Source organism: Delphinus delphis, chromosome 18 (assembly GCF_949987515.2).
Source record: "Delphinus delphis chromosome 18, mDelDel1.2, whole genome shotgun sequence".
Lineage (NCBI taxonomy): Eukaryota > Metazoa > Chordata > Mammalia > Artiodactyla > Delphinidae > Delphinus > Delphinus delphis.
In genome coordinates, this window is record NC_082700.1 from 24,044,905 (window position 1) to 24,067,383 (window position 22,479).

Here is a 22,479-nt window from a genome sequence, read left to right on the forward strand (position 1 = left end):
CATGCTCACATTCAAGGCAATCACAATATTCCACTGATACTTTGCACTAAAATCCACAACAAATTGAGCAAATAGCCTTCCAAGTCATTCTGTCAGCATTCAGAGGCAACTGAATAAGAACTTAGGATTCACTGTCCTATTAAAAATATTCCCAGCTTCCGTTCTTCTTGAAAACCATGTTAGAAGCACTGAGGTTGTTCAATGTGCCTTCTGTCACAGCAATTCCACTTCGATACCTTTGTTCTTTAGTTCAATACTGAGTATGTTAACAAGATACTACAGATTGATAACCAAGGCCAGGCATTTCTTAAGTTTATTGGGGAATTCTTAGCTGGGAGAGAAAGATCACAGACTTAAACAACTGGAAAAAGATAAAAGAACAATTAATTGCACATTATTACAAAAGTAATTTCTGAAATGTTTATTCTGAGCCACTGCTAAAACAAAATTTTAGTTCGTATTCTGGTAAATGAACATATTAAATTACTGAAAAGCAAAAAAACAAAAAGTTACTGTTATGCAAGATCTTAAATGTAGTAATTCAACACAAACAGCTACAATTACTCAAAGCTGCTTTTGCTCTATATCTGGTATATTAAACAAAAATGTGAATTACTTTTAACACTGCACAAGTAACCAAAGGTAGTTAAATCCAGAAATATTAAAACCTGATATTAAATAGTATTCAAACATTTCAACAAAAACAAAACAATGAACTTCTAGAACTATACTTCTACCCATGTGAAAGGAATGTACATGGATGGTTTAAAAAAATAAATAAATAAATAAAGTGACAAGAGTGACCAACACTGTATCTGCATCTTCAGAACAGGAATACAGTGAGTGAGTAAGTGTGTGCAGGGTCTTCTAATGAAAATGAGAAAAAATGCATTTCATTTTAGTACAATTTCATAATTCCCACGGAAGCTCTAACTTGCATGTGCTGGTGACAGGTGGACAGGGTTTTAAGTGGAAAGTATTTTCCCTACACCCTGAATATGGATGCATTCCTTTTTTAAAATTCTGTGGAAAGTTTCCCTTGAAAAAACAAAATTTAAAGCAATAGATTGATGGGAAGTTGATCATTTTAATTGTGGAAGAATAATATTTGCTAAATAATTAACTAAGAAGACATCTGCATCTAGACTCTGATGATGAGTCAAGGTTAAACTTTGCATTTGGGGAACGTGCATGATATCAAAGTCACGTGGGTAAACTAGCTTCCACTTTATACCTGATGCATTTAATTAAGTGATTAACTTCTCCTACCAGTAAAATAAAACCTTTATTTAAGCAAAATGAAAGTATTATGAATTGAATTAATTCACATCAAATATCTGAAAGGGTAAGTGGAACGTTTTTCAAAATATGAAGATGTTATCACATATATTCACTGAGTGAATATTCTTAAAGATTTTATTACTCCATTAAATTGTGTCACACCATCCAATAGATACTGTAATTTTCTTCCGTGTCATTCCTTTCGTGTAAATCAGGAAATATTTTCAAAATCAAAATAATACCCAAAATATAAATGTAATTTAATCTTGGCTTGGGAAAAGAAGAATATGAAAGAAGTGCTCCATTTCAGTCTGAAACAATGTTCTAAAAACCCCGTCAGAGGCCTCCTTCACTTTCTTTCCACAGATCCTTCGATGGTTCTGAAACTGATAAAACAGAGAATTCAACCCAAAGCACAACACAGCTTTAACAGTTCTGAATATCATATTTCATAAGGGCCAAAGTGTGCAGAATGGCAGTATTACACTGTCATAATAAATCTACTCATGCCAAGTATATTTTTAACAAAATAAGACAGAGTCGTCCTCAACGAACAGGCCTGTTCTGAAGGCTGAGCAACCAAATAGATCTACAACGTCTTTGGAAAAATCACAAAGTGCCTTTAAACAAAGTAAGTTTAGACTGTTCTTGATTAAGATACTGTTATAAACTCCAATGTTTTCTCTCTATATATGGAAGCTTAACTCCCGTTTCTTTTCACATCTGCCAACACTTAATATTTTTCTCTACACCCCTGCACTGAACTGACAGAAGTGTGGAGTTCCACTGTGATTAGTACTATGCATGCTAGTGTCTAAGGACTGGTCTGTCAGTCCGCAGTGGCTGAATAAGGGAATTCTGAATCCATCACAGCTCCAGATAATGCAAAGAAAACAAAGATATGAGGAAAATCTTACCATAAGAGAAATAAACAAACATTTTCAAGTACAGAAAGTTTTACAGAACTAATACATTGTCATTTTAGCTTAAAAGAAATTCAGAACTCAGTTTTGCTGTTAATAAAACCCGTACATACATCGAAGTCAACAAACACAACTTGATAGTTATACACTCGTAAAAATTCAATCTAAGCTTAATAACCAATCAATCTATGTCATAACAACCTGGTTCCTAACTTTAAAAAACCCAGTCCAGTGCTGCTGCATATCAAGTTCTGAGAAGCTAAAGACAGAATCAATTCTGGTTATATGCATTTCCTGCATTTCTCCACCTTAAAAAAATACCTGAAGAAACTTCAGGAAAATTTATTTTTAAGGCCTGCTCTATTTCTTTATCTTAAATTGAGAAAAAAACAAAGCTTACACAGTGTAACCTTGAAATATTTAAATAGATTTTGGTATTTTTCTTAAAAAGCAATAAAATTTCTCTACTGTAATTATAATTCAAATTAATGTAAGTGCCCTTATTCCTTGTCCCCTGGTGGGTGCTATGTCTTCTATACTTTGTGCAGCTTCCAGAACAGTCAGTGCTCAAGAAAAAAGAAAATGTAACAGAGCAAAACCAAAGCCTCCCACAAAAAATGATTTACTCTAGGGTTACAAAATCTGCTAATGGAAGAACCAAAAATTCACACACACATACCCTCACATACAAAACACAATCCCGGTCCTCCATGCAGGTCAACTCGCAGTTACTAAAGACAAGTAGTAGAAAATGCAGAGCCCAGAAAGACTGCATCAGAGGACTTTACAAAACAGTGCAGATACACTTCACTGGGGACGGGATTCAGGGGAGGGTCCCATTTTTTTCTAGAAAAAGCTTATCTTTGCTAAAGTGGGGTGTTTTTTTTCCAAAATCCCAACAGTGAAAATAATTATTGGGCTTCTAAATGCATTTCCAAATTCACATTAAGTTTTAAAATGTCAACATGTTTTGCACCTTTATTTTCATTTATAGGATAAGTTGGGGACCCAAAAGAGTGAATAAGAAATAAAAATTCTTACTGCACAATCTTTATAGACATTTTATTTTAAAGCACCTTTTTAATGTTAACAGTGGGTTTCTAACAAGAAAAGAGTAAAATAAAAGAGGGTACCAACCACTAGCAAGGTAAAGTTCTCCTTTACGCACACGCACGCGCGCGCACACAACACACACACACACACACACACACACACACACACACACACACACACACACTTGCTTTCATGCCAGAACAATTGGTAACATTAGCAAATAATGTCATTTGATGAAAGGCTGGGGAAACTACCACTTATGATATTTATAGAAACCTAAACTACTTATGTTTCTAAGAAATTAAATAACTTGGGGGATTCAAAAAGCTACCAATAGGTGAACCATGAAAATAAAATTGACCCTTAAAAATAGGACAAAAGATGTCAGAAAAAAAATTAGCCTCGATGCTATTTTTTGATGTGAGATTTGTTATTAACAGGATACCATTTGCTTGCAAAGGAGCAAAATATAACTCCCTATCCCTGTCACCCACCCTCAGCCACCTCAGTGCAAATTCTAGCAGCACTATTTGGATGCAAAAAGAATGCTGTCAGTGAATGTCCCTGAAAGCCTTCAAATACATGTTCTTAGGGTCTTAACACACTACACATGTGTATAGAAGAATAAACGAAGATAATATTTGAGAGATTACAAAAGTTTGAACTATATATACCATGTGATGACACAACGCACTTAAAAAGCTATATTTACCTTCCTCCCAATTCACTTTAAATGTTAATATTCACTATTCAAATTTTACCCTATGCATCTTTATCTGTTCCTTCCTCTCTCAAAACAAATAATAAAATATACTGGTTTGGAGTTTGTTCTATGCATTTTCCAAGAGCCAATCAAACAGGGACTCAGATCTCTCGTCGTTGGACATCTTCTCCACCGCCTCATAGTATTTAAGCACAGCCTGCAGGAGGTCTCCCACTTTCCAGCCTTTTTCTTGTAATCGTCTTGAAAGCTAGTAAGAAAGAAAGGTTAAGTCAAACATCAGATAAAACTAAGAACCCTGGTGTTCGCAGTAAAATACTGTTTCCCAGTTGGAACAAGGTCTTCTCCCCTAAACCACCACTCTTTACACAAATTAAACATTTTTCCTTCCTGGCTTTTATAAGTACTCTCCTCCACAGAATGACACTTTGGGATTGCTGGAGCCAGAATCCCACAAACCTCACCCAGCAGATACACGCCCTCTGTGTGGGCGTACAGAGGCTACATTTCTACAGGAAATTCTTAACCTAACTAAATACATCTGCCATACCCTCAATTAGGAACATAAAATAATAAAGACAATGTCAAGTTTAATAAAAGGATGTGGATTTTCCTTCCACAACACATAGTGTGTTTTTTTCCCTGGAATACGCACTCTAGCCTCAACGGAAACATGGCTTTCTAAGTTAAGAAATGTTAATGTTTCAAAAAAAAAAAAGTAAATAAATATTAAATACTGTGGTGCATTTTGCAATATATACCAATATCGAATCATGTTGTACACCTGAAACTAATATGATGTTATATATCAATTATAGCCCAATTTTTTTTAAGTAAATAAATGCACGTTTAAATAAACTATCACCACCAATCAGAACATGTCTTCACTCATTTTTTTTCTACTTAGTTCTGTAAAAACTAATTTTTTGTAATATAAATATGCTTAACCTTTTTAAAAATAGCTTTACTGCAATATAATTCACATACCATACAATCACTCATTTAAAATATACCAGTCAATGGTTTTCATTATATTCACAGAGTTGAATGCAACACCATCACAATCAATATTAGGACACTTTTATCACACCAAAAAAAAAGCCCTACCTGTTAATCATCACTCCCCACTCCTCCAAACCCCCTCAACTCTAGACAATCACTAATCTACTTTCAGTCGATCAGACTTGCCTATTTTGGCCATTTCATTTTAATGGAATCATAAAATATATGGTCTTCTGTGACCTGGCTTCTTTCATTTAGCATAATGATTTCAAGTTTCCTCCATGGTACAGCATGTCTCTACTTCATTCCTTTTTATTGACAGATAACATTCCACTGCGTGGATATTCCACATTTTATTCATCCATTCATCAGTTAATGGACATTTAGGATATTTCCACTTTTGGCCTATTATAACATTACCATGGACATATGTTTTCATTCCTCTTGGGTATATACCTGGGAGTAGAATTGCTGGGTCATATGATAACGCTGTGTTTAACTTTTTGAGGAACTGCAAGAATGTTTTCTTAGGTTATGTCGGGATGAGGTTCCCTTACCCCAGCACCATTACACTCAGCTCTGCCTAGGGACTTCCTTAGCCCTCAGTTTATCCAAGACTAAATAACTTGAAAATGTTTGCCTCCCTAAGGTCAGTTCTAATACTTTCCCTGCCCATTCTTTCTCCTTGACAATTCACGTCCTGAGCATCCTTTGTGTCTTATTTTCTCCTTCTGCCTCAAAACAGAAATCTATACTGGAAAAATCCAAGAAGTATAAATAAAGACAACAAAATACAAAAAAAAGATTTTACATAATATCTTTTTCACATACTTCTTTCAACAGTATCTTTGTAAATTCTGAACCAGGAATCAAGAGTAACTTGATTCTTCCTTTTTTGTTGTTATTGATCATCTTACATTGTTTATTCTTTGGACTACTCTATATTACATAGTAAGATTAAACCAAAGTTCTGATAAGGAAAATTCTTGGACAAAAACCTTAAGACTGTAAACTAAAAATCTCGACTGATAAGGTAGTTGGGGACTTCCCTGGTGGCACACTGATTAAGAATCTACCTGCCAATGCAGGGGACACGGGTTCGATCCATGGTCTGGGAAGATCCCACATGCCGCGGAACAACTAAGCCCATACGCCTCAACTACTGAGCCTGTGCTCTAGAGCCCGTGAGCCACAACTACTGAGTCCACGTGCCCAGAACCCATGCTCCACAACAAGAAGCCTGCGCACCGCAATGAAGAGTAGCCCCCGCTCGCTGCAACTAGAGAAAGCCCATGCGCAGCAACAAAGACCCAACACAGCCAAAAATAAATAAGTATATAAATAAATAAATTTATATAAAAAAAGTAAGGTACTCGGCACACAGTAAGTTATCAATAAAAATATCCTATTAGTGCAACTAACCTGAATGTTCCATTATTAGAACCCTATTAAATGCTTAAAGTAAACTACTGTCCCTTATTAAATGTTTAAATGTTTACTGGCTTTTGCTTATGCCAGCTTAGTGCTTATTCATTAGTGCTTATGCCACTAATGAAACTGGATTAACAGAAGAGACACACTAATTACTAGGCACAATTATGAAGCAATTAAATACAAAGAATAACTCTATTTTTTCATATGAATACACGAAATGCTTATTTTTTTAAATATTAATTTTCTTATTAGACATCAATTTTATACACATCAGTGTATACATATCAATCCCAATCTCCCAATTCATCCCACCACCACCACCACCACCCCCACCGCTTTCCCTGCTTGGTGCCCACACATTTGTTCTCTACATCTGTGTCTCAATTTCTGCTCTGTAAACCGGTTCATCTGTACCATTTTCTAGGTTCCGCATATATGCGTTAATATACGATATTTGTTTTTCTCTTTCTGACTTACTTGACTCTGTAGGACGGTCTCTAGATCCATCCACGTCACTACAAATGACCCGATTTCGTTCCTTTTCATGGCTGAGTAATATTCCATTCTATACATGTACCACATCTTCTTTATCCATTCGTCTGTCGATGGGCATTTAGGTTGTTTCCATGACCTGGCTATTGTAAATAGTGCTACAATGAACAATGGGGTGCACGTGTCTTTCTGAATTATGGTTTTCTCTGGGTATGTGCCCAGTAGTGGGATTGCTGGGTCGTATGGTAATACTATTTTTAGTTCTTTAAGGAACCTCCATACTATTCTCCATAGTGGCTGTATCAATTTACATTCCCACCAACAGTGCAAGAGGGTTCCCTTTTCTCCAGACCCTCTCCAGCATTTGTTTGTAGATTTTCTGATGCTGCCTATTCTAACTGGTGTGAGGTGACACCTCATTGTAGTTTTGATTTGTATTTCTCCAATAATTAGTGATGCTGAGCAGCTTTTCATGTGCTTCTTGGCCATCTGTATGTCTGCTTTGGAGAAATGTCTATTTAGGTCTTCTGCCCATTTTTGGATTCGGTTGTTTGTTTTTTTAATATTGAGCTGAATGAGCTGTTTATATATTTTGGAGGTTAATCCTTTGTCCGTTGATTCGTTTGCAAATATTTTCTCCCATGCTGAGGGTTGTCTTTTGGTCTTGTTTATGGTTTCCTTTGCTGTGCAAAAGCTTTTAAGTTTCATTAGGTCCCATTTGTTTATTTTTCTTTTTATTTCCGTTACTCTAGGAGGTGGAACAGAAAAGATCTTGCTGTGATTTATGTCAAAGAGTGTTCTTCCTATGTTTTCCTCTAAGAGTTTTAGAGTGCCCAGTCTCACATTTAGGTCTCTAATCCATTTTGAGTTTATTTTTGTGTATGGTGTTAGGGATTGTTCTAATTTCATTCTTTTACATGGAGCTGTCCAGTTTTCCCAGCATCACTTATTGAAGAGACTGTCTTTTCTCCATTGTATATCTTTGCCTCCTTTGTCATAGATTAGTTGACCATAGGTGCGTGGGTTTATCTCTGGGCTTTCTATCCTGTTCCGTTGATCTATATTTCTGTTTTGGGGCCAGTACCATATTGTCTTGATTACTGTAGCTTTGTAGTATAGTCTGAAGTCAGGGAGTCTGATTCCTCCAGCTCCATTTTTTTTCCCTCAAGACTGCTTTGGCTATTCAGGGTCTTTTGTGTCTCCAAACAAACTTTAAGATTTGTTGTTCTAGTTCTGTAAAAAATACCATTGGTAATTTGATAGGGATTGCATTGAATCTGTAGATTGCTTTGGTTAGTACCGTCATTTTCAAAATACTGATTCTTCCAATCCAAGAACATGGTATATCTCTCCATCTGTTGGTATCATCTTTCTTTCATCAGTGTCTTATAGTTTTCGGCATACAGGTCTTTTGTATCCCTCGGTAGGTTTACTCCTAGGTATTTTATTGTCTTGCAATGGTAAATGAAAATGTTTCCTAAATTTCTCTTTCAGATTTTTCATCATTAGTGTATAGGAATGCAAGAGATTTCTGTCCATTAATTTTGTATCTTGCAACTCTACCAAATTCATTGATTAGCTCTAGTTTTCTGGTGGCACGTTTAGGATTCTCTATGTATAGTGTCATATCATCTGCAAACAGTGACAGTTTTACTTCTTCTTTTCCAATCTGTATTCCTTTTTTCTTCCCTGATTGCCGTGGCTAGGACTTCCAAAACTATGTTGAATAAGAGTGGTGAGAGTGGACATCCTCGTCTTGTTCCTGATCTTAGAGGAAATGCTTTCAGTTTTTCACCATTGAGAATGATGTTGGCTGTGGGTTTGTCATATATGGCCTTTATTATGTTGAAGTAGGTTCCCTCTATGCCCACTTTCTGGAGAGTTTTTATCATAAATGGGTGTTGAATTTTGTCAAAAACTTTTTCTGCATCTGCATTGAGATGATGATATGGTTTTTATTCTTCAATTTGTTAATATGGTGTATCACATTGACTGATTTGCATATATTGAAGAATCCTTGCATCCCTGGGATAAATCCCACTTGATCATGGTGTATGATCCTTTTAATGTATTGTTGGATTCTGTTTGCTAGTATTTTGTTGAGGATTTTTGCATCTATATTCATCAACGATATTGGTCTGCAATTTTCTTTTTTTGTAGTAGCTGTGTCTGGTTTTGGTATCAGGGTGATGGTGGCTTCATAGAATGAGTTTGGGAGTGTTCATCCCTCTGCTGTATTTTGGACGAGTTTGAGAAGGATCGGTATTAGCTCTTCTCTAAATGTTTGATAGAATTCACCTGTGAAGCCTTCAGGTCCTGCACTTTTGTTTGTTGGAAGATTTTTAATCACAGTTTCAATTTCATTACTTGTGATTGGTTTATTCATATTTTCTAGTTCTTCCTGGTTCAGTCTTAGAAGGTTATACCTTTCTTAGAATTTGTCCATTTCTTCATGGTTTTCCATGTTATTGGCACAGAGTTGCTTGTAGCGGTCTCTTAGGATGCTTTGTATTTCTGCGGTGTCTGTTGTAACTTCTCCTTTTTTGTTTCTAATTTTATTGAGTTCTCTCCCTGTTTTTCTTGATGAGTCTGGCTAATGGCGTATCAATTTTGTCTATCTTCTCAAAGAACCAGCTTTTAGTTTTACTGATCTTTGCTATTATTTTCCTTGTTTCTATTTCATTTATTTCTGCTCTGATCTTTATGAGTTCTTTCCTTCTGCTAACTTTGGGTTTTGTTTGTTCTTCTTTCTCTAGTTCCTTTGGGTGAAACGTGAGATTGTTTATTTGAGATTTTTCTTGTTTTGTGAAGTAGGCTTGTATAGCTATAAACTTCCCTCTTAGAACTGCTTTTGCTGCATCCCATAGGTTTTGGATCATCATGTTTTCATTGTCATTTGTCTCCAGGTATTTTTTGATTTCCTCTTTGATTTCTTCAGTGATTTCTTGGTTATTTAGTAACATTGTTTAGCCTCCATGTGTTTGTGTTTTTTACGTTTTTTTCCCCTGTAATTGATTTCTAATCTCATAGCATTGTGGTCAGAAAAGATGCTTGATATGCTTTCAATTTTCTTAAATTTACTGAGGCTTGATTTGTGACCCAAGGTGTGATCTATCCTGGAGAATGTTCCATGCACACTTGAGAGAAAAGTGTAATCTGCTGTTTTTGGATGGAATGTCCTATAAATATCAATTAAATCTGGTCTATTGTGTCATTTAAAGCTGTGTTTCCTTATTAATTTTGTTTGGATGATCTGTCCATTGGTGTAAGTGAGGTGTTAAAGTCCCCCACTATTATTGTGTTACTGTCGATTTCCTCTTTTAGAGCTGTTAGCAGCTGCCTTATGTATTGAGGTGCCCCTATGTTGGGTGCATATATATTTATAAGTGTTATATCTTCTTCTTGGATTGATCCCTTGATCATTACATAGTGTCCTGTCCTTCCTTGTCTCTTGTAACATTCTTTATTTTAAAGTCTATTTTATCTGATATGAGTATTGCTACTCCAGCTTTCTTTTGATTTCCATCTGCATGGAATATCTTTTTCCATCCCCGCACTTTTAGTCTGTATGTGTCCCTAGGTCTGAAGTGGGTCTCTTGTAGACAGCACATATATGGGTTTTGTTTTTGTATCCATTCAGCGAGCCTGTGTCTTTTGGGTGGAGCATTTAATCCATTCAGGTTTAAGGTAATTATCGATAGGTATGTTCCTATTACCATTTTCTTAATTGTTTTGGGTTTGTTTTCTTCTCTTGTGTTTCCCACTTACAGAAGTTCCTTTAGCATTTGTTGTAGAGCTGGTTTCGTGGTGCTGAATTCTCTTAGCTTTTGCTTGTCTGTACAGCTTTTAATTTCTCCTTCGAATCTGAATGAGATCCTTGCTGGGTAGAGTAATCTTGGTTGTAGGTTCTTCCCTTTCATCACTTTTAAGTATATCATGCCACTCCCTTCTGGCTTGTAGAGTTTCTGCTGAGAAATCAGCTGTTAAGCTTATGGGAGTTCCCTTGTATGTTATTTGTCATTTTTCCCTTGCTGCGTTCAGTAATTTTTCTTTAATTTTTGCCAATTTGATGACTATGTGTCTTGGTGTGTTTCTCCTTGGGTTTATCCTGTATGGGATTCTCTGCATTTCCTGGACTTGGGTGGCTATTTCCTTTCCCATCTTAGGGAAGTTTTTGACTATAATCTCTTCAAATATTTTCTCGGGCCCTTTCTCTCTCTCTTCTCCTTCCGGGACCCCTATAATGTGAATCTTGTTGCATTTAATGTTGTCCCAGAGGTCTCTTAGGCTGTTTTCATTTCTTTTCATTCTTTTTTCTTTATTCTGCTCCACAGCAGTGAATTCCACCATTCTGTCTTCCAGATCACTTACCTGTTCTTCTGCCTCAGTTATTCTGCTATTGATTCCTTCTAGTGTTAGTTTTCATTTCAGTTATTGTATTGTTCATCTCTGTTTGTTTGTTCTTTAATTCTTCTAGATCTGTGTTAAACATTTCTTGCATCTCCTCGATCTTTGCCTCCATTCTTTTTCTGAGGTCCTGGATCATCTTCACTATCATTATTCCGAATTCTTTTTCTGGAAGGTTGCCTATCTCCACTTCATTTAGTTGTTTTTCTGGGGTTTTATCTTGTTCCTTCATCTGGTACATAGCCCTCTGCCTTTTCATCTTGTCTGTCTTTCTGTGAATGTGGTTTTTGTTCCACAGGCCGCAGGACTGTAGTTCTTCTGCTGTCTGCGCTCTGGTGGATGAGGCTATCTAAGAGGCTTGTGCAAGTTTCCTGATGGAAGGGACTGGTGGTGGGTAGAGCTGGCTGTTGCTCTGGTGGGCAGAGCTCAGTAAAACTTTAATCTTCTTGTCTGCTGATGGGTGGGGCTGGGTTCCCTCCCTGTTGGTTGTTTGGCCTGAGTCGACCCAACACTGGAGCTTACTCGGGCTCTTTGGTGGGGCTAATGGTGGTCTCTGGGAGGGCTCACACCAAGGAGTACTTCCCAGAACTTCTGCTGCCAGTAAGACCCTATTTCTAATATGGATTGATTCATTCAGTTCTACATCAGTGACCCAAGCATTACAGAGTGTTAAGACCATAAGTCATATGACTCATCCTTTCCATGGTTTATTTCCACAAACACTATCACTTGCCCAGAAATAACTATAATTTTGTAAATCTCTTATTTCCCCCAAGTTCTTTATGATTGATTTCCTTATTTCCAGTGCATTTGACCTGAAGTTATAGGTCCATCCAATTGATAAGACAGGAAACTCATGAAATGCTTATTAAAGGCACCTAACTGAAAATTTTGGATGTGCCAGGCAGTAGATTAAGCATTTTTTTTTTTTACAGTATTATACTTAATCCTCACAAACCTCTGCAAGGTAAATTCTATACTCATTTCCACGGTACAGATAAAGAAACTGAGACTGGTGAACTTACCCAAGGTTACACTGCTAGAGAGTGGCAGAGCTGATACTGAGCCCAACCACTGGACTCTATTACCTGAGCATTTACCCACTTTCTATCAACCATGTGACACAGAACATCATATACCGTGTCCTCACAACCACCCTATGATGTAGGTACTTACTTGTATAAACTCCTTCTTTGCAGAGTCATGAAAATAAAGTTCTGCAACTTTGGCCTCAGAGGCAACGAGCCACTGAAGAATAATCCTTAGCTGGGGGTCTACTGTGCATGGCTCCGTGTCAACATTCGTAATTAGCAGAGTATTTCCATCTTGCTCTGAACCTAATATTTAAATTGAAACGATATGAAGTGAAACTCATCAATTCAACTCTCAGTGCTCTGCTTTCCAAGGACATATACGCATTTTCCATTTGTTAAGATTCCAAGGAATTCTGGAAAAAAATTCATCTTTTCTTAATTGTACCATAACATCAACTAAAGCATTACTTTGAAAATGCAAAATAATGCTAAAACAAAGGAACAGCTTTGATCATTTGTGACAGATGCCAAAACTCTGTTCTGAGGTATTGAATTCAAGAGCCAATTCACGAATACCATAATTTGTGTCAAAATATAATCTATAGGTAAAGCTGAAGAAAAAAAAAAAACTAAAATGCTACAATCAAAATATAAATAAAACACAAATAAAAACCTCAAATAAATATATTAAATGGACTTTAAGAAAGCTTTCTGAACTAAGAGAAATAGCAGCAGCAGTGAACACCTGTATTGCACATATTACATCCTAAGTATTGTTTTAATCTCTTTACATATACAAACTCCTTTAATCCTCACAAGCACCCTGTGAGGAGGGAACTGCTATCATCTCATTTTACAGGTGAGGAATCTGAGGCAGAGAGAGATCCAGAGTCTCACAGCCAGAAATGGCTGAGCCAGGAAATAAACACAGGCGGTCTGGCTCCACGCTCTTAATCACTTCACTCTTTAGGCAAAATACAAAAAAAAAAAAAAAAAAAAAAAAAAGTCATATGCAACCACTTACCTCCCAAAAGCTAAACCAGGGAATTTTCTGATACACCCCTATTATAAGTAAGACACTGTTCTCAAGTTTATTTTTTAATGAAAATTATGATTTCAACATAAAGAAGATGAATCCCTGTTGACTATAAAACTAATGCCCATGGACCAGTATCGTGCGTTTAACACTGCTGCTTAGTGGTGGGCCTCCCACACAAGAGGCCAGCAGCGGGGCATGCTGGCAGACATGGCACCAATTTGCAACAGTAATGGACATTTGTTGGTGAATGTCCCTGATTCTTTTTTTTACAGTTTGCAGGGCATTCTAGACCACTACCAATCATTTTTAGGATTCGTATTGACCCCTAAAACTTTTCATTTAAAAAAAATTGGTCCACACTATTCTCTTAGCATAAATGTATTATCATTTCCCTCCTCTCTCCCCTCTGACTTTCAGTCAAAAATGCGTCTGGTAGACGACGGTACCAGACACAGTCTTTGGGCCATTCTGTAAATTCTGCAGAGGTCATGGGGTTGAAGTGTTTTCTGTACCACTGGACTTCTCAGTTCAGGGTTCCTGGTTGCCTGGCCTAAGAGTGACTTGTCTTTGGAGAGGTTACTCAACCCTAGCGAAAAGTGAAAGAACTGACATCCTGCAATTACAAACAATAACCAAAAAAATGAAGTTTGTTGCCTTAGGATTTCCATAATTTTGAATCATTTATAAATATACATCAATCCATCTAAGTTACCAATTTCTAATTTAACAAATTTGAAAGTTAGCTACAATTTTCTATATAATGAGAGATGACTATAATCTCTAAAGCTGAGTAATGACATATCTACATATAATTAACCTCCCAGTTTATTCCTAGTTACAAAAAAAATACTGAACAGCCTGTGACCAATGGTATCTAGTATTTATATCTTTGGAACCATGTTCATCAAAGGAAGAAACGAATATTTTCTTCAAATATATGTGTGAGTGTAAGACTGGAATTGAGGGAAGGAAGAATCGATTTTAAAATATCTTTTTTATTTTTACTTCTTGATTTATGTAAGGTTGACAGCAAAACAAACTGACATGTGATATAATAAATTATATCTCATAATGTAAGAATTTTATATTTTGAAAAAGATAATTATATGAAGAGATTATCATGAATTTCTCTCTCAAATAATTGAATAATTCTTTTAAAGTAGTTCGGTCTTTACACTGATGAGTACTTCCTTAGTTTAGCAATCAAATAACACAAACTGCTCAGCAAAGGATCTGACACTGGTTAGATTAGTCAAGAATACCTTGATTTGGAATATTTCTTCATCTTTCAATTCCTTTATTTTATTATCTGTACAATAAGAAATTTGGACAAGAACTTCTCTTGGGTCTACTCTAGTTACAAACTTTTGTAATTTTAATGGAAAACAGTTTAAAAATAAATCAAAGTTTGTTCCAACAAATATTATTTCAAGTTACATTGAATAGTTTAAATGAATAATATTGTATTGAAGGGATCCCAAAAGACATTAATAACCAAAAGGGAAGGGGAAAAATACCATTGTGAAATGTAAAATGATTTTTTTCTCAGTTATTATTAGAAGTCTTCAGTTAGTATTTCCCATTTAATCTGACTCCATATAGGTTATTATAAATGTCTTTTATTTTTGTATGTCTGTATTGCTTAATATTCCAAGTCTAGTAAAATCTTATAGCAAATAAATCAATGAATTTAAACAAAACAAAACAAAAAAGAATACCCTGGTTTGTAATGTAAAAACCCTGATTTGTAACAACCCAGCGCCTCTCTGATGAAAATGTACAAACACAAACATTAAAGACTTTTCTAAAGAACCTTATAAAAAAACATGCAAAAAACTTGAAAAAAAAATTGTCAGTTAGTTACCTTCTACATCATCCTCATGCTCTTCATCTTTATCATCTGGCCCATCACTTATCGAATGAAGTAGCAGAAGCAGTTAAAAAAAAAAAAAGCTTTAATTAATAATGGTACTAAAGCAAATTCTTAAAACGTGGTAAAAAATGAATGATACAATATGACATATGATATTTAAAAAGGGGAGAAATGACGATAAAAAGGAAGCTTTGCTTCTCACACCATTTCATGTTAAAATCTCAATTGCAAATGATGCCTAAAGGTAAGTTATCAATAACTGAGAAGTTCTACCTGACCATGATATCTATACAGCGTCAAGTAATTACATAATAAAATTTAATTTAAAATAATTTAAAGCCAAATATTCTAATTTGGTTTTAGATAACACAGCATCTGAATATTGCAGAATGTCATGAATAATTATTTATTAATGCTTCTGCTGATGCCATTTGTATATTTTTTTAACATAGTAAAAAATCATTTTTTTCTATACCTCTCTTATAAATAAAACAGAAACAAAAAACCAAAACAAAACAACAGAAATCCTGTAGGAAGCAAGCTCTTTTTAATGAAACAGTAATTGGTAGAATGAAAAATAGCAAGCAGTGCAACACATGCATAGAATTAACACATTTTGCAATTAGACGTCAGTCACATCTTAGCATAGTTGAATTTTTTCATTAGATGTAAATTTATCAAGCAGAATCATGTCAAAATATAGGAGAAAAGCAGGTTGATACACATTGGCACTGTAACCCACATTTTTTAAAGAATATGACTTCATGCATTAGTGGTGAAAGACTCATCAGTGTTTAGGTTTCTGGACTGGACCAACCTGTCTGATGTTGGAAAGGATAAATTGTCCTCATACAAATCTCCTTCTAAAGCAAGACTGCTCCAGCTACTGCTGTTACCATTACTGCCAGAGGAAGAAAAGAACACAGCTGAACTAGCAAATGAATGGTAAAGACGACCCTGGTTTTCCTTGGAACAGCATGCGTCAGTGGTAACAGCGGATGTTCTGAAGCTGCCACAGTGGGTGCAGCATCTGTGCAGTTACGTAAAGACCATCGCTGCTACTGTACAAGGTATTTGACAGCTTCAGAGATTTGGGAGTTTTCTTACTTGTCCTCAAAAGTTCACGAAAATTATTCTAAATGTGTATTTATTTTACAGATTAAGACAATGACTTTTAGGACAGTAAATGAATGCATGAACTGAGAAGTTTCACAATGAAATTACTGTCTATGGCAAAGCTTAGGATATAATTTGTAGAAAGCCAATGCTCTTCAGTTTGGATAAAGTTTAAAAACAAAAAAACCACAGGTTAACATTCTCTCAAGTCTTTAGATAGTGCAAACAGCGATGGGCCAGGGTGGTGGTGGAGGATGGGGAAAGGGATGGGATGGCAGACACCAAAACACAGTCCCAAATAGACCTTTTCTAACTACTGGGAGAAAAGCTGTCTTCTGATTTTAAAATACTCTTATTATGTCAATTACCTTCATTTCATTAATTATGTATAATTCAGTAGGTGGCAAATAATATACATTTTCTTCAGAATATTGAATAACCAAGGTCTAATCAAGCATTACACCTGTCTGATCAGCCAGTCACTGACGCCACACAGATACCTTCTCACGCTGCCTAATCAAAAGAAGAAAGCAACTACATTCTACAAGTGCGGCAAAGCGCTACAACACAAAAAGCAACTGCGTTCAGAAACAAAACTAAATTCAGTTCTTCAGATTAAAATCTAAACATGCAATTTAAAAAAATTCTAATCATTAAAATAATTAGTAAGCACACATTAGTTTGCAGTGATAAGCAGCTATATTTTCCCATATTAGGCTAGACAATTATAAAAATTAATAGTCACACAAACCAAAATTTTGGTTCTAAAAAATGAATTAACATAAAATCATCTTTCATGCGTCAGTAAATGTTGACAAGGTTACCGAAAAAGGGAATGACGATTTAAAATTCTAAATACTTTCCAGGCCATCTCAATAATTAACATATCCATATTAACTCTAGCACTATCACATTGTCACAAACCATAATGCATTACAGAATAAAAGTTAAAACTGATCAGTGTCTTTTCGACATTATGTTCCAACAAATATAGATCTATTATAAAACCATTAAACCAACCAGAGTTTTTGCCCATGTAGTCTGTTCCCAGACAAACCAAAAATGAGAAAATATGGAAATACAGAATGGATAGACAGCTGTGAGCCGAAGAGAAAGAAAATTAATGATCTCAAACACCATATTTACTTCTATCAATAGAATGATTATCTAAGCACAGGAAAAAATTACAAAATTAAAATTCTTACCCATTTCCACACTAAAGCCATGTATCTTAAGTGTGGTCTCTAAATCACTTGCTTTAAAATACTCTGAGGGATTTATCAAGCCTACAGAATCTTGGGACCCTCCAATGACCCAGGGAATCTTAATCTCTGGGAGGCGAGCACACCACCAACCCTGGATGAGCCCCACTAAGTTTTTCTTTGTGCCTGAACCTTAAGGCCACACAGCATCATTAGTTCTTATTAATTCTATAGTCAATTAAAACCACAGGTGTTTCTCTGACAAAAGGCTATCAAGTCAGGTTTTCCCCGTCCTGAATTCAAATAATTAATTTTCTGAACCTAAATGCATTTACCTAGGTTAAACATTATTAGTTTAGCCTCAGCCTGATTTGGTCTTTTTGAACCTTGGTTCTGTTAATGGGATTACCTTTTCATCTTTGTTTTGAGTCACTCACAAATACTAAGTGTTCTACACCACTAATAAAATAATGCTGAAGGGGAAGAACCAAGGACAGACCTTGGTAGGCGCCTCCCGCTTTTCATCAAATTAGATAACATTCCATATCAAGTCATTCAACCAGCTACAGTCCTCTTAATGCCACTAGCCTCTAACCCTTGTTCTCCCACTTTAACACCAGGATTCTGTAAGCAACAATGTTAACCCCCAACTGAAATTCTAGAAGCCTGCTTCTCAAAGATGAGAGAAGAATTTAAGTGTTTAATATTCTACTCTAAAGTTATGGGAAGGGCCAAATGATGATCTGTGACATTACCCCCACTTCCTGCTACCAGTTTTAAAGACTGCCTTTTTGGATTTAGATTTTGTAAAATACTGGTGGTTTACGTCACATTTTAAGAAATTATGACAAAACAGATACTTTAAAAAATATTAATATTTACTGGTTAATCCAAGCATCAAACAAATCAAATACTCTGAGATGATGTGTTCTAACAGGTGAAAAGCCGTTTAGGCCTTAACAGAGTTAAGCAGCTTCTCTGCTGTTCTAACAGGTGAAAAGCCATTTAGGCCTTTACAGAGTTAAGAATATAAGAAACAACTGTTATAATTAATAAAATATTCCAAAACTATTTTAATGAACAAAGTTAACTGAGAAAATGATATATGAAGTGACTTTTACTGTACAAAACCATGTTTTTATAATGAGTTTATGTATTTTCAGTCATTCAAGTATAAATTGCTCAAGTTACAGTGTTCCTGAAAGGACAAGTAAGGAATCCTTCCCCCAAAAAGATACTACTTTCATGTCAAGAAAATTACAGGGCCATTTCAATGCCTTTTACAGATAACTGTTCTTTTTCCTATCCTTTAGAGAAAAAAAAAAGTACCCTCTTTAAAGTGAGAAAGAAAATTTTTTCCTCAAAAATTCATGAGAAGTCCAAGTAAAGCTTAAAGGGTATAGAATTCAAATGTATGAAGTATTTTTCAAATCAACTATGGGCACATTCAAAGAAAATTAGCTCAGCTAGTTATTGTATTTAATAAATGTCAAAACCATTAGAAATATACTGTCAGCAATAAAATACACTTTGAAAATAACAGATTTTCAAATTCAGAATTTTAAAATCTAACTCAATGTAAATTTATAGCTTACTTCTGAGGTCTGAGTACCTGAACTATGTAATTACATGCAAAATCATAGTCACCTTTCACTTAGATGATGAAAACTACTGCTTTCATCCTGGTGTTCATCTTCAAAACTTAAATTGGACCAGCTACCAGTGCTGTCATCACCAATACTGAGATTCATCTGCTGGCTACCAAAAGACTCAGTTGACCGAAAGTCTTCTATTTCTTTTGGACTGGAAAAAAAAAAAAAAGTAAGGAAGAAAGAAAGAAAGTCCAAAAGCAACAGATTCTGAATTATAGGACTATCCATTGGATGATACAGATGACAAAAACAAGAAGTGATATTCAGGAGCTAGACCAATGATCCATCTAACCCTTGGTTTGTGTCTGCTAATAAAGACACTTGGCAGGAGAGCATACTAACTTCAAAGTTACCCTAACTCATCTTGTTCATCTATTATGGATCCATCCCAAGCACACCATTTATTTAAATTCTCTTTAAAGCAGTTCATATTTTCAACTGGGACCTCTATGAAGGAGCACAAGTTCCTAAGTTTTTGTAAGACAGTATTTTATTTGTACCAAAAATTACCCCTTTTCTGGCTTAAGAACAAAAAAAACGTAGTCCAAGAAATTCTAGTACTGTCAAGCCTATAATCAAACTAGCCAAATCTCTTCAAGATTTTGAGCTTGGATCATAACCTCTCTCATTTTTTCTCAATGAAAAGACATTTCTATTTTTAGCCCATCTTCACAAGGAATGTCAGTCACTGTTCAATTACTGTATTTGTCCCTTCTACATTTTATCCTGGAGTAACAGTTTAAAGTGATATTTTAATTTTTTATTGAAGTATAGTTGATTTACAATATTAAATTAGTTTCAGGTGTACAACACAGTGATTCAATATTTTTATAGATTACACTCCGTTGAAAGCTTTTACAAAATAATGGCTATATTTGTTTCCCTGTGCTGTACAATTTATCCCTGTTGCTTATTTTACACATAGTAGTTGGTATCTCTTAACCCCATACCCCTATCTTGCCCCACATTTTTAAACATGAAGAGGGAAAATGCTGGTCTTCTGGTCAAAATCTTCTAGTGGCTTCTCGTCAATCAAAATAAGGGTCCAAATCCCTATAACACACATCAGGTGTGACAACCTCTCATAACCTCCACTGGTCTCCTACTCTCCCTGGCTCCCTTGCTTTAGTCACACAAGCTTCTCTGCTGCTTCCCCAACATGCACAGTCCCACTCCTTTGCCTGGAACCCTGTTCCGTGTGATTCCCACTTACCTTATTCTCTCTCCACCTTTGGCTCTTTGCTCAAATGTTACTATGTCAGAGCAGCTTCCCTGCTACCTACTGAAAACTGCACCGCACCCCACCGGCTGCTGCCCACTGCCACCCCCAGCACTAACTCCCTGCATCTCCCTATTTTAAGATGACCAAGAAAAGAGGCAGTGCTTGTCATGGCTTTGACAGAAGCTACTAAAATATCCGGCATTATCGTGTGGCTTAATTAAATTCCTCCTCAAGAAATGTTCTCTTTCTGTGAGACTAACAAAAATAATCCTACAAACTGATAACACAAGATGGTCCTGATGTTTTCCCAGGGAGGAAGAAGGTTAAAAGTGAATATTTTAACTAAGGCGTTAGTACCGCTGAGCACAAGACACGGTTACTGAAATGCAGAACACTGCAGGACCATCAGAAAGAACTGTCTCCTTAGATGGTGGCCTATCAAGAGGAGTGATGGCAGGGGTGGAAGTATCTGGAGGATTTTTGCTTTCTTCAGAGCACTCTTTTTAAGAAAACTTACCTTTGTGAACAGAAATAAAAATTTAATCTCACAGTAGTACATTAACATGGTGATACTCAATATTTGCTGTACAAAATTCTCCAGCTGATTCTCTGATTCAGCTTTACCTACTTCACAGCTTTGTAAACTTGGGTACAAGGTGATTATCCACGCTAAGCCACACCTTCCAGCTCAGTAAACGGTTCATACCTTCCTTCCCTCAAGGGGCTGTTGTGGGATAATGAGACAGTGTCTATGAAAGTAACAGGCAGGCTATAAAACGATACACAAGTGTAATAGGGAATATTTTTTGTTAATTTAGGATTAAAAATAATCATATCTTGCTGAACAGGACCTAAGACACAAATGATCGAGTTAACTTTTCCCTTCATCTCAAGACCCGAAAGAAATCGGAAACTTACCTGCTAACGGCCTGACCAACATTCCTCATCGCCGACGTCATTATCTCAGTAGTGAGGCTTTCAGCAAAGATGACACCGTCCTGTCCGATCCCACTCTCAGCTGCCAAACTGGTACTGCTCAGCTCTCTCTCTGCCTTTTCAATCGCTTCTGCAACTATCTTCTCAGCAAGCACTGTCTTCTTATCAAGATCAATGTGAATCTGAGGGACATCGAGACGAAAAACCCTAGATTTCTGGTAGACGTTGCTAAATTTTGAATTAGAAACTGGCTTACTACCAGCAAGTGAATCTGGTCTGGGAAAGTGTGGACATGAATTTCCAGTGCAGTCATGGAGCTCTTTCCCGTCACAATACCTGCAAGTCTGACTTACCAGAGGCGACAACTTTTCTGCATAAGTGACCCTATCGGCCGCTTTTGTGGTCTCAGACACGTGGAAGACTGCAGATCCTGAACTCAGCTCTAAAGCGTCATCCACTACTTTGCTAGCGTACTGTTCTACAGCTGGAACAACAGTCTCTCCGTAACCACGCCCACTCAAGCTGCCGGTGCTGTGGGAAAATCTGTGATTTTGTGAGGAAGGCTGAAGAGACGTGGGAAATTCTGGCTCGAAGTGAGACTCGGCATCTTCGTCGCATCCATTTTTTTCATAAAGGCAAGAATCTGTTAAGGATTTTGGCAAGCCAACTGCAGATGCCGTCAGCTCTCTTTTAACATCTCTTGTAATGTTGTGAGCGAGAGAGGCTGAAAAACTATACAGTTCCAAGCACTCATTTCTGCACGTATCCCGTGTCCATTCACAAGTCGGGTTTTTATGCAGGTAACCTCCACTTATTTTACTTTGTCTTTTTTTATCTACTCCTTGCTGGTGTTCTTTACTTAAGAAGAGTAACAGTTCATCATTGGTTTTCACCTGTGAGCTCTGCACAGGGAACATTTTTGAGTTGCACTTCATTGTGGCTGTCTTAGATGCTTCTTGTAATCCTGACTTAACAGACCGATAAGCAAGTCTATTGGCATACTGGTCCATTATTAACTCACTATCACCACCTTCCTGTTTTAGTATTTGGATAATGTGACCTGCGTACTCATCTGTCACACTTTCGCAGCTG

General features: G+C 36.3%; 1 protein-coding gene across 1 annotated transcript; it reads right to left on the reverse strand.

Annotated features, from left to right (window-relative positions):
- Positions 1-276: 276 nt before the first annotated feature.
- On the reverse strand, positions 277-22,473 carry AKAP11 (A-kinase anchoring protein 11). Its single transcript, XM_059995504.1, has 6 exons — positions 21,370-22,473; positions 19,225-19,380; positions 16,077-16,160; positions 15,251-15,297; positions 12,490-12,650; positions 277-4,228 (listed from the first exon to the last, which is right to left on the reverse strand). Exons 1-6 carry the CDS (start codon positions 22,395-22,397, stop codon positions 4,088-4,090), a joined length of 1,617 nt encoding a protein of 538 aa, XP_059851487.1. The 5' UTR covers positions 22,398-22,473; the 3' UTR covers positions 277-4,087.
- Positions 22,474-22,479: the final 6 nt, after the last annotated feature.